Here is a 12369-nt window from a genome sequence, read left to right as displayed (position 1 = left end):
ATCCGGCGTGATTGACACCTCCGATGATGCCTGCAGATCTGACTGTTGACCAGCGGCGGCCGATACCGCAATTCGTTGGAACCGATCTGATACCACCATCATCAAAGCGCCGTCCAAGGAGAATGTTCTGCGTTTGGGAACATAATGAATTGGTGATGATAAATAATTATACATGAATAAAAGTGCAAGCGACTGTCATTTAGGAGAATGTGTTCCAACAAGTAACATTTATCGTAATCATACTTGCCAGCCTTGATTGATTGATTGATTGAAACTTTTATTAGTAGCTTGCACAGCAGTTCAGTACATATTCCGTACAATTGACCACTAAATGGTAACACCCGAATAAGTTTTTCAACTTGCTTAAGTCGGGGTCCACGTTAATTAATTCATGAGACCTCTGAATTAGGGATTTGGTGGAGGGGGTGGGGGGGTAGACGGGGGACGGGGGCTTGAGGGTTAGTGGTAGCGGGAGTGTATAGTGTAGCGTCCTGGAAGTATTAGTACTGCAAGGGGTTTTGGGTATTTGTTCTGTTGTGTTGTTTTTATGTTGTGTTAAGGTGCAGAGGTTCTCCCAAAATGTGTTTGTCACATATTTGTAACAGTGTTAAAGTTGTTTATATGGCCACCCTCAGTGTGACCTGTACGGCTGTTGATCAAGTATGTCTTGCAGTCACTGAAGTGTGTCTGTCGAAACCGAACACATGTGATTGGGACGGCACGCTGTTGTATGTCTCACCATGAATTACCATGAATGGTTCAACGTGGACCCCGACATAAACAAGTTGAAAAACTTATTCGGTTGTTACCATTTAGTGGTCAATTGTACGGAATATGTACTGTACGGGCTTCACGGTGGGAGAGGGGTTAGTGCGTCTGCCTCACAATGCGAAGGTCAGACCGTCCAGGGTTCAATCCCAGGCTCGGGATCTTTCTGTGTGGAGTTTGCATGTTCTCCCCGTGAATGCGTGGGTTCCCTCCGGGTACTCCGGCTTCCTCCCACTTCCAAAGACATGCACCTGGGGATAGGTTGATTGGCTACACTAAATTGGCCCTAGTGTGTGAATGTCAGTGTGAATGTTGTCTGTCTATCTGTGTTGGCCCTGTGAAGAGATGGCGACTTGTCCAGGGTGTACACCTTCTGCCCGATTGTAGCTGAGATAGGCGCCAGCGCCCCCCGCGAGCCCAAAAGGGAATAAGCGGTAGAAAATGGATGGATGGATGTACTGTAATGTGCAATCTACTAATAAAAGTTTCAATTCATCAATCAATTAATGAAAGCGGACGCAAAGACAAGTTGCAGAGGACTAAAGGCAGCGCCATCAAGGAACCCCCACTACATTGTTGTCCGGGTGAAAAACGGGAGAAATTCGAGACTGAAATCAGAGAGTCTCACGGAAAAATCGGGAGGACTGGCAAGTATGATCATTACATAAAAGCAGACGCGACGACAAGTTGCAGAGGACGCTAAAGACAGTGCCATGTCCGGGTGAAAATCAGGAGATTTTTCGGGAGAGACACTGAAATTCGTGAGTCTCCCGGAAAAATCGTGAGGGTTGGCAAGTATTATTGTAATCTACCCTGAGCGTGCTTTTTGATTGATTGATTGATTGATACTTTTATTAGTTGATTGCACAGTCCAGTACATATTCCGTACAATTGACCACTAAATGGTAACACCCGAATACGTTTTTCAACTTGTTTAAGTCGGGGTCCACGTTAATCAATTCATGGTAAGTGGTGCTTATACTGGCAAAAGAATGGCAAAAGAATGAATTGAAGACTACAACCAGTCACTGCAATCGCCAGACTGGAAGAGCGCCCTATGGTGTGTGAGCAGTGACAAAAATAATGTAAAATGGTAGTTCCAAAGACATGCACCTGGGGATAGGTTGATTGGCAACACTAAATTGGCCCTAGTGTGTGAATGTGAGTGTGAATGTTGTCTATCTATCTGTGTTGGTCCTGCGATGAGGTGGCGACTTGTCCAGGGTGTACCCTGCCTTCCGCCCGATTGTAGCTGAGATAGGCGCCAGCGGCCCCCGCGACCCCGAAAGGGAATAAGCGGTAGGAAATGGATGGATGGATGGATGGATAGTTATTTGTCTATTTAATAAAAACAAACGTCATCGACGCCGGCCCATCCATTTACTTCCGATGGGGGCTTTATTTTGAAAGGAGCTAACGGAACTTTCAGCAAGGGGGCGTGTCCGCGGGCGCCATAGTGAACGCCTAGACTGCGGCTCTTCATCCTCGACACTCTCACCGCACTGTTTGAAGACTCTCACAACAGGCTCGGCGGAGACACGCCCGGTATCTTGTTCGCTTCTCCTCACCGGCTCCTTGTTGGCCATGGTGGCTCTTCGTGGTGTTCGCTGCGGCTGTTTGCTGCTGGCGTTGCTGTTTCCTCTGCAAGGTAAAGAAAAGACTGCGCGTCCATGTGCTGCCTTTGTGCCGCACGGCAGGCCGAATAACGGGGCACCCCCTTGGCAGCAGCACACTTCTTGCGATATTGGCCTTGTTTGTACACAACTGTCATTCTAAAATGATTACCTTATTACACCTGCTGGACGCTATTTTGCTAAATTGTGCCATCTATTATTACCTGACTATTTAAATCATCAAATAATTAAACACTATTGTTACATATCAAATAGTAATAAATAGTTGTTATACAAGTCATATTTTAATGCTCTCTTTTGGATAACTCATGTTTCAGTTAATTGGAACCGCCACCTAACAGACTAAATACCTAATAATAATTAACCATATGTTGTGCCACATTGTTTATCTTGTTGTTTGTTGAGTAAGTCATAATTAGCTCCACATCATACATGTGGTACATAATATACATACAGTACATATCTCCAGTGAACAGTCTTGTTTGAATTAAGAAAATAAAATAAAAAAATAAAATAAACATATCTCAAAAGGGTAATGGGAAGAAGTATAAACTTTTTGAAAACTCATTTTTTTTTTACATATTTACTTTAACTAATATTCAGTTTTCTCTGTACCATATTTTATCACATCCATCTTGATCCAAAAATGTCAATTTGTGCTTACAATTCTCAATATATCATCATAAGTAAGTCATATAAGTCATTCATACTCATATTCAATATAAGCCTAGACCTCACTATATCCAACTAAAATATTAGATTTTTACAATTCCTAAACTGCTCAATGTTTGAACAGCGTTTGAGATCATCACTCGACTTAACAATACTTGTAACAATACAAGTTTACAAGCTTTTACACACTGGTGCAGGATGTGGTATAGTGACATTTTGTCTACAAACACAACACCAGAGCTGCCTTGATACACACACACACACACACACACACACACGTGTGTGCATAGCACACTATGTAAGGTGAGTTACTTTGTCTCCTAAATAATGATGAGAGTGTGCACAACAAACGGGCTTAGTGGGCACAATGGGAGCTTGTGTGTGTGTGTGCGCCTGTGTTGGGTTGTGTTCTAAAAAGACCTAGAATTGTGGTTATTGAATTGTTTACCTTTGTTGTCCTCTCTCTAGTTCTGTCTCAGGACCTGGACCTGGCAGACGCTCTGGGGGGTGGCCTTCTAAAAAGTAAGAACAGCAATAATTAAGGGTGTAAGGGCACATCATGAACATGTTTCGGCACATATCTTGATTCAAGGTAACAGTTTGATTCGTTTTGGGAACAGTAAGGGAAGAAAATATAACAAAATTGCTAAGATTTTTTTGTGTTATCTTTAATTTGAATATAAAAAATAATAATAATAATGGATTAGATTTATATCGCGCTTTTCTATTGTTGATACTCAAAGCGCTCACAGAGAAGTGGGAACCCATCATTCATTCACACTTGGTGGTGGTAAGCTACATCAGTAGCCACAGCTGCCCTGGGGTAGACTGACGGAAGCGTGGCTGCCAGTTTGCGCGTACGGCCCCTCCGACCACCACCAATCATTCATTCATCATTCATTCACCAGTGTGAGCGGCACCGGGGGCAAGGGTGAAGTGTCCTGCCCAAAGACACAACAGCAGCAATTTGGATGTCAACAGGTGGGAAGCGAACCTGCAACCCGCAGGTTTCTGGCACGGCCGCTCTACCCACTACGCCATGCTGCTCCTAAATCGAAAACTTGGCATGTAATTCGCTAATAGAAAATAATTTTGACGTCATACGATATTACAATTTTCATCTACTACAAGTACTACTTGTTTTCAAATACATAATGACTTTTTATCTTACGACCACAACTTTATTCTTTTATGGGTTGGTGAGTTTTTATTTGAAAATTTCAACTTTATTCTCGTAAAAATGTCTCCATTATGACGACATTGATGTCATGTAAAATTCTGTTTTAAATACCAAAAACATATGGATTGAGAAAAATATGATGGCTTTTTGAGTATTTCAAATTAATACTTTTTCACGTAGAAGTACAAAGTATTATACAAAATTTCAATATGGCTTTCTGCTTTTTTTCTTTTCTCTTTAAATATTTCACTTTTTTTCTCACATTCTCCCTCCGTTCTTGCAACATTGCCGTATTTCATTATAAAATTGTTTCTTTTTTGTGCTAATTAAAAAATGTTTTCTTATAATATGACTTTGTCAATTTAGGTTTATGTTATTTATTTATTTTCTAGTCGTCCCTCACTACATTACGCTTCAAATCTCACGGTTTTTCCTAAATCAAGTGTTCAATGACTTGTTAAATTAGGTATTAGATAGGGATGCGAATCTTTGGGTGTGCCATGATTCGATTCAATATCGATTCTTGGGGTCATGATTCGATTCAAAATCGATTTTTTTTTTTTTTCAATTCAACACGATTCTCGATTCAAAAACGTTTTTTTCCCGATTTAAAAGGATTCTGTATTCATTCAATACATAGGATTTCAGCAGGATCTACCCCAGTCTGCTGACATGCTAGTGGATTAGTAGATTTTTGTAAAAAGCTTTTATAATTATAAAAGACAATGTTTTATCAACTGATTGCAATAATGTAAATTTGTTTTAATTATTAAACAAACCAAAAATATGACTTATTTTATCTTTGTGAAAATATTGGACACAGTGTTGTCAAGCTTATGAGATGCGATGCAAGTATAAGCCATTGTGACACTATTGTTCTTTTTTTAAATTTTTATAAATGTCTAATGATAATATCAATGAGGGATTTTTAATCACTGCTATGCTGAAATTATAACTAATATTGATACTGTTGTTGGTATTCATTTTTGTTTCACTACTTTTGGTTTGTTCTGTGTTGTGTTTGTGTCTCCTCTCAATTGCTCTGTTTATTGCAGTTCTGAGTGTTGCTGGGTCAGGTTTGGTTTTTGAATTGGATTGCATTGTTATGGTATTGCTGTGTATTGTTTTGTTGGATTGATAAAAAAATTAAAATAAATTTTTTTTTTTTTTTTAAATGAGAATCGATTCTGAATCGCACAACGTGAGAATCGCGATTCAAATTCGAATCGATTTTTTCTCACACCCCTAGGATTAGATGTATTACAAGTTAAAAAAGTTTTTACAGAAAAATGTACAGCCGTGGTTTCAACACATGGAAGTCCAGTTCTAACTTCGAGGAATTACCAAGGATGTGACAAAAGTGTCTCCTCAAAGCTACTATATTGGATGAAAAAACTTTAAACGGGTCTATATGGAGGTTATTTCATGTTTAGAGAGCTCACATTATATTTAAGAAGGTTGTAAACAATTTTTTATGCTGTAACTATGAACATAATAAATGTCCATCCATCCATCTTCCGTCCGATTAGATCTAGCCGGAACTTCTCCACCTCGCACACCAGCTCAGGCTCCTTCCCCCCAGCGAGGTGACGTTGCATGTCCCAAGAGCTAGCTTCTGTAGCCGAGGATCGGACCGCGAAGGGCCCTTCCTTCGGTTGCCACCCAGTTCACATTGCACCCGACCTCTGTGCCCCCTCCTATGGGTGGTGAGCCCATTGGAGGAATATCAATTGCATTAATAATAAACCTACTTGGCGGAAAATGTTTACTGCAGTCAGGCCTGGAACCATCAACAGCGATATACGAGGCACAACTTTATTTTTTGTTTTCTTCTTGCATTGAAACTTGTGTCTCGTAAAAAAAAAAAAAAATCTTATAAATATTACAACTTTCATCTTTATAACCTATAGGACGTTTCATGTAAATTCAGATTTTTTAAAACGTTTTTTATATTTAGGACAGGAATATTATTACTACTATCCTTAGTGCATATATTCACCACAACCACTGCTTTGGACTTTGGATTTTTCTCAATTATTTTTGTCAGAGTTTTGATATTAAAAAAAAAGTCTGTGCTAAAAAGTGAGTCATGGATCATCTTTATGACAGTACTCTTGTGTTTTTAGTAATCTCCTGCAAAAATGTTTGTCTCTTCCAAGTTTTTTACCTAAAGTCATGGTGGCTCACATATTAAGGATTTAAATAAAACATTTTTTACTTGTTTTACTTTGTTCTCATATGTTGACTTCTGCATTTGTAATATCACAAACATTACTGTTTCATGTAAAATTACATTTTTTTTTTACTCATTAAATTAACACGGTGGCAGAGGGGTTAGTGCGTCTGCCTCACAATACGAAGGTCCTGCAGTCCTGGGTTCAAATCCAGGCTCGGGATCTTTCTGTGTGGAGTTTGCATGTTCTCCCCGTGAATGCGTGGGTTCCCTCCGGGTACTCCGGCTTCCTCCCACCTCCAAAGACATGCACCTGGGGATAGGTTGATTGGCAACACTAAATTGGCCCTAGTGTGTGAATGTTGTCTGTCTATCTGTGTTGGCCCTGCGATGAGGTGGCGACTTGTCCAGGGTGTACCCCGCCTTCCGCCCGATTGTAGCTGAGATAGGCGCCAGCGCCCCCCGCGACCCCGAAAGGGAATAAGCGGTAGAAAATGGATGGATGGATGGATAAATTAACACTTTTACACAATAAAATTGCAATCATTTCTTATGAAATTCAGATATTCCATTACAATTTCTGCTGTACCTGTTCCAAATACAAGTACCCTTACACCCCTAATAATTAAATTCCCTAAAATGATGTTCAAACATTTCCTCTATTTCTTTGAACATTCTTTCCTTGAACGAAAACCGACAGCCACTACTGCAAAGCCAGCAGGTAAGAACACGCCAAAAAGTACCCATGGACCACTAAAGTAGCTACACTCAGGTTGCTATGGCAACGGCTAGTCTCTTAGTCACTTGCCAACAAGCTCTTATTTTGTAAGGTCAAATATCTTTAACTGCCCCCTACAGCTACCAAGGCTCCTATCAAGCCCAAACCTAAACCAGGTAAGAAGCTGCTGTGGCATCAGAATGATGACATGAGAATGTTGGCTGCCGCACCCATTTTTTCCCCCACTCCACTAATTTATTGATTTATTTAAGATGCTTCTATTTTTTTTCTTATTTTTTTTCATCCCTTGCTTCCCCCTCACCTTTTAACACTGACAGTTGGTGATGGCTTCGACCTGTCTGATGCCTTGGACCCCAACAATGACATTGGTAACAGAGACAAGAACAAGGGAAAGAGTGGAGGTGGGTTGCAGATTTAGCTTCATTGGAAGCGGACAAGCATGTTTTGTTTTTATTCTTTGTTTTTGCACCAAACGCACCCTTTTGCCCCAAAACATCACGTGCATGAAAACATGCATGCGAGTTAAGGAGTTGGAACACAAAAATTAGCAACACAAGCATTAGCATTACGCTCACATTTGAACAGCAGCATCCAGCTACGTTAGCCTATTCACCGAAGGAAAACCAAATGATCAAACTAACAACTCTCACATCCGGAGATGACTCAACGACAGATGGCAGGGACCCAGGCTGCATTTAAGCTGTGTAGCGAAGCCTGCTTTTTTTTTTTATATATAAGCGCTGTCAGAGGTGGTATGTCAACGAGGAAGGTTTTTAGTTCATAACATCATAAAAAAGACAATTTCAAAAGGGAAGATTAAATATTATTTTCTCTCTGTTGGTGATCATACATACCTGATACAGGGCAGGGGTGTCAAATTAATTTTGATTGAGGGCCAGAACACAGAGGGACGCATGTAAAAGTAAATATACATGAATATAAATGTGTAATGCAACATTTTTATACCGCTTGTCCCTCTCCGGGTCGCCCAGCTGCACTCGGGTGGATGCGGAGTACACCCTGGACAAGTGGCCACCTCACTGGAGGGCCAACACAGATAGACAACATTCACACACTAGGTACAATTTAGTGTTGGCAATGTTGGAGATGGGAGGAAGCCGGAAAGAACACATGTAGTCAAGGGGAGAACATGCAAACTCCATACAGAAAAAAACAGGGAATCAAACCCAATCGCCTCATGATGTTACGGTATGGATAACTTGCTTTGAAATTTTTAAGTCATGCAGATATTTAAGTACCGGTACTCATTATTTAAACAAAATATTTTTGGAATATATGACAATACTTCAACAATAAAGTCAGAAATATATGCCATTGCACGCAGTACATGCATGTTTCGGTCACAATAAAAATAAATAAATTTAGTAAGAGAGAACAAGTATTTTGACACATATTTCCAGGTTTTGCAGGTCATATGATGTGGCAGGCCAGGAATATTAATGTTAAAACATCATTAAAAAGACACTTTTGCATAATAGATCCCCTTAAGTCATATCTGGAGCACTAAAAAGTGTTTTTGTTTTTAAGAAGGATTTTCCGACAGCGACCTAGTTGACGTCAGCAAAGACGACAATTACAAACCCGACAAAGGCAAAGGTATCGAGTAGTTTGGCCTTAAATGTGTCTTTAAAAGTGTCTGTTTGTTTTTCTAAAGTGTTGTGTGTTGTCAGGCGGACGACCAGGCGAACGTAATCATATTAATCAATATGAAGACAACAACGGTGAGTTTGATGTGTTTACACGTTAATTTGTGGATTCCTCACACGTGTGTGTGCCTGTGTGCTTGTTTGTGTGTGCGACCAGAGACCACAGCAGAAGTGGGCACCATCGCAGGCATTGCTAGTGCCGTCGTCATGGCGCTGGTGGGCGCGGTCACCAGCTACATCTCCTACCAGAAGAAGAAGTTGTGCTTCGGCATACAGCGTAAGAATCATCAAGTGAATTCGAGTAAAGGTGTGACGGTTGCGATCGAATCAAGTCTTTGGAACGGCTCTTTTAACTGAACAATGAAAACAGTTCATAGTGGCGAGCCGTTCGCTTTGGAGCCATTTTTTTGCAGTTTTACCGCAAACCTATTTCTAGCCCCTTCCTGCTCTGTCACCGATAAGAATATAATTGGACGTTTGTAATGCTAGGAACATATGCAACTTTATGTTGTAATTATCTTACATTTTTTGAAACATTTATTTCCAATGAATTTGTCTTAGGTGAAAACATTCATCCAATTCAAGTCTGATTAAAAAATAAATAAAATAAAAAGTATTTGCAACGTAAATGTAAAAAGTGTGAAAAAATTGTAGTAGAGCTCCAAATAACATTTTGCCAGTAGCGGCCCCTGGGTAATACAATTTGGTATTCACATTTCTATTATGTCCTAATTTGGATTGTAGTTTTATATATACTTTCTGTATAAATTCTGTTCTTTATTATTTTTGTATTGTTAAAATTCTTTTGTGCTGCAAACTTGTTTTTGTTAAGGGAAACCGCAAAATAGTGGTCACTGTCAAAGGATGGGAATACGGCAGCACCCTATGGAATATTTTAATATAGGTAATATTTCAGAGTAATTTACACCAATAGGGCAATATTGGTGTAGATTTGAAAAATTCTGATCCACATCTGAATTCATAACTGCTACCTACCAGTGATTTTGTTCCTTGATTAGAAAAAAAAGAATAACGAACTGCTCCTCAAGATCCGACTCCCTCAAGAAGAAAAAGTGGGAAGAAAAGGCATGTTTTCTTTTATCTTAACAGAGAGCCTGAATGCGGGGATGATAAAGGCTGACAATCCGGATTGTGTGATGGCATCTGAACCACAAGGTAGTGTTCCCTTTCCTCTAGTTCACAATGTCTGTGTGTTTAAACTGACTTGCAATGATGCACGTTTTTATTCTTGATTCTACAGTCCAACAAACGCTTCTGCAGCAAGCCAGTGCTGAACCTCGCATAGAGGAGAATGTTGTGTAGCGCACACACACACGCACACAGGGGTCATATAGCAGTGCACTGTGTTGCTGAATTGACAACATTGAAGTAGCTAACATTGTTTGAATTTTAATTTATATGCACCATTGCATTTTTAAAGGTGATGATCCATATTCAGGAATTTTGACTATTTGGCATTGAAACAATTATTTCTTACTTGAACCAGTTTGAATAACTCTTACAGCGCTTCACTTTTTCCACATTTTATGGTACAACCTTATTTCAGAACTGGATGAATTAATTTGAGTCCTTAAAAATTCTACACACAATACCCCATAATGACAATGTGAAGTGTTTTTTTTTAAATTGCAAATGTATTAAAAAAAAACAACAACTTAGATTTATATCGCGCTTTTCTAAACACTCAAAGCGCTCACAGAGAAGTGGGACTCAACATTCATTCACACGTGGTGGTGGTAAGGTACATCAGTAGCTACAGCTGCCCTGGGGTAGACTGACCGAAGCATGGCTGCCAATTTGCGCCTACGGCCCCTCCGACCACCACCTATCATTCATTCATCATTCATTCACCAGTGTGAGCGGCACCGGGGGCAAAAGGTGAAGTGTCCTGCCCAAAGACACAACGGCAGCAATTTTTTGGATGTCAATAGGTGGGAAGCAAACCTGCAACCCTCAGGTTTCTGGCCGCCCGCTCTACCCATTACGCCATGCCGCCCCGCATTAAACATAAATCACTGCCTTTAGCAATGTACAGACACATCCTGGAAAACTAACACTTCTCATCCAACCTGATGGAGCTTGAAAGGTGCTGCATAGACTAATGGTTGAAACCGCCCTATGATAGGAGTGCCAAACTTGTGGTATCTCATTCAAAAAGACTTAGAGTATTGAGCAAAGGATGTGAAAACTTATTGTTTTTTTTTTTTTTATAAATTTGCAGTTTAAAAAGAAAAAAATACATTCTCACATTGTCATTATAGGGTATTGTGTGCAGAAGTTTGAGGACAAAAACGTATTGAGTCCATTTTTTATAGAGACGGTAACATAAAACGAAAAAGTGAAGCACTGTGAATACTTTCCGGATGCATTCTAACAACTGGCTAATATTTCACCAGAACAACAATGTGTATCATTGTCATTATACGAGACTAATGTTATTAAGGTGTCCTCTTTCCTGTAAAATGTGACAATTCTTTATTTATTTTTGTTGTTGCAAACAGTGGTTGTGTAATATTTGCATTTATTTTTTTTTTTCTCAAACCATTAACCATTGGAGCTGCTTCCTCTAAAATGTAAATAATGTTTTTTACTTTTGCCTGCCAAGCTTCTCACAGCGATGGCATCATGAAGGAAGCGTGTAGAAGTTTGGATGAGTATTGGTTGTTTTCCCTGTGAGGTTAGATAGAGATTGCAAAGTTCAAACGTGGTTTAGCTTGATGGAATAGAATGTACTTTGACTGTTACCGCAGTAGCTCTAGCATTGTGATACAACAATGGCTGTGTCTCAAATGGACACGAAGTATTCTGTGTACTCCTTGCTATACAGTGTATCTCATTTATTTACCTGCTTTCTTTATTTTTTTAATCTACTCAAGTTGGCCCGATTGTAGCTGAGATAGGCGCCAGCGCCCCCCGTGACCCCGAAAGGGAATAAGCGGTAGAAAATGGATGGATGGAAGTTGGTCCCTCCCCTTTTGTGACGTGGCCAATTGGCAATGACTGAGGGTGGTCAGTGTCCATTACTGCGCAGACATTTCATTGAGTGTAACATCCGGGTACTGAAAGTGTTGACTTATGCACTCAAAATGCTAAGTGTAAGCACAAAAGTGTGGAGTTTGTGACACAGCCAGTGTTAAGCCTTTAGCTTTGTCTTTTTTACCTTTTGCTAAAATCGCTTTTTGAAATCTCATTCACCGTTTATCTGCTTTCATAGAGCTCTGATAGAATAATTATCATGATAATCACAATTCATCTTAGTGTCTGCATCTTCCTCTCATCTTGCTGCAAATTTGGATTTGACCAAAGATAGCCGACTAAAAGTGACTTTTATTAACATGTGCTTGCACACGAATGTAACAAAATGATTGATTTGGAGTGAAAGTGTAGTGTTATTGCTTTTCCGACCTTACAAATAATGTCTCTCACTACATAGGTGCGCTCATTTATTAAATCACTAAAGTCAACACACTTTTATCGCATTTCCTACGCATACACCTAACTAATTTTTCTGTGTG

The 12369-nt window shown here is 39.8% G+C and overlaps 1 protein-coding gene across 2 annotated transcripts in view; it reads left to right on the top strand.

The window, feature by feature from the left end:
- The first annotated feature begins 2212 nt into the window (after positions 1–2212).
- The window catches only part of cd99l2 (CD99 molecule-like 2), a 10308-nt gene continuing 151 nt past the window's right edge, over positions 2213–12369 (top strand). The window contains exons 1-10 of one of the 2 annotated variants that reach the window (XM_061913335.1): positions 2213–2416; positions 3543–3596; positions 7128–7148; positions 7286–7321; positions 7484–7567; positions 8718–8783; positions 8858–8908; positions 8991–9110; positions 9944–10009; positions 10095–12369. The exon at positions 10095–12369 is cut by the window's right edge and continues 151 nt beyond it. In XM_061913335.1, the coding sequence (XP_061769319.1) occupies positions 2353–2416; positions 3543–3596; positions 7128–7148; positions 7286–7321; positions 7484–7567; positions 8718–8783; positions 8858–8908; positions 8991–9110; positions 9944–10009; positions 10095–10156 (624 nt within the window). In that variant the 5' untranslated portion in view covers positions 2213–2352 and the 3' untranslated portion in view covers positions 10157–12369. Of the gene's footprint in view, positions 2417–3542; positions 3597–7127; positions 7149–7285; positions 7322–7483; positions 7568–8714; positions 8784–8857; positions 8909–8990; positions 9111–9943; positions 10010–10094 lie in introns of both variants that reach the window. The other variant, XM_061913333.1, reaches the window with a different exon arrangement.

This window comes from Nerophis ophidion, linkage group LG10 (assembly GCF_033978795.1).
Source record: "Nerophis ophidion isolate RoL-2023_Sa linkage group LG10, RoL_Noph_v1.0, whole genome shotgun sequence".
In the NCBI taxonomy this organism is placed as follows: domain Eukaryota; kingdom Metazoa; phylum Chordata; class Actinopteri; order Syngnathiformes; family Syngnathidae; genus Nerophis; species Nerophis ophidion.
This window is presented reverse-complemented; position numbering and strand designations above follow the sequence as displayed.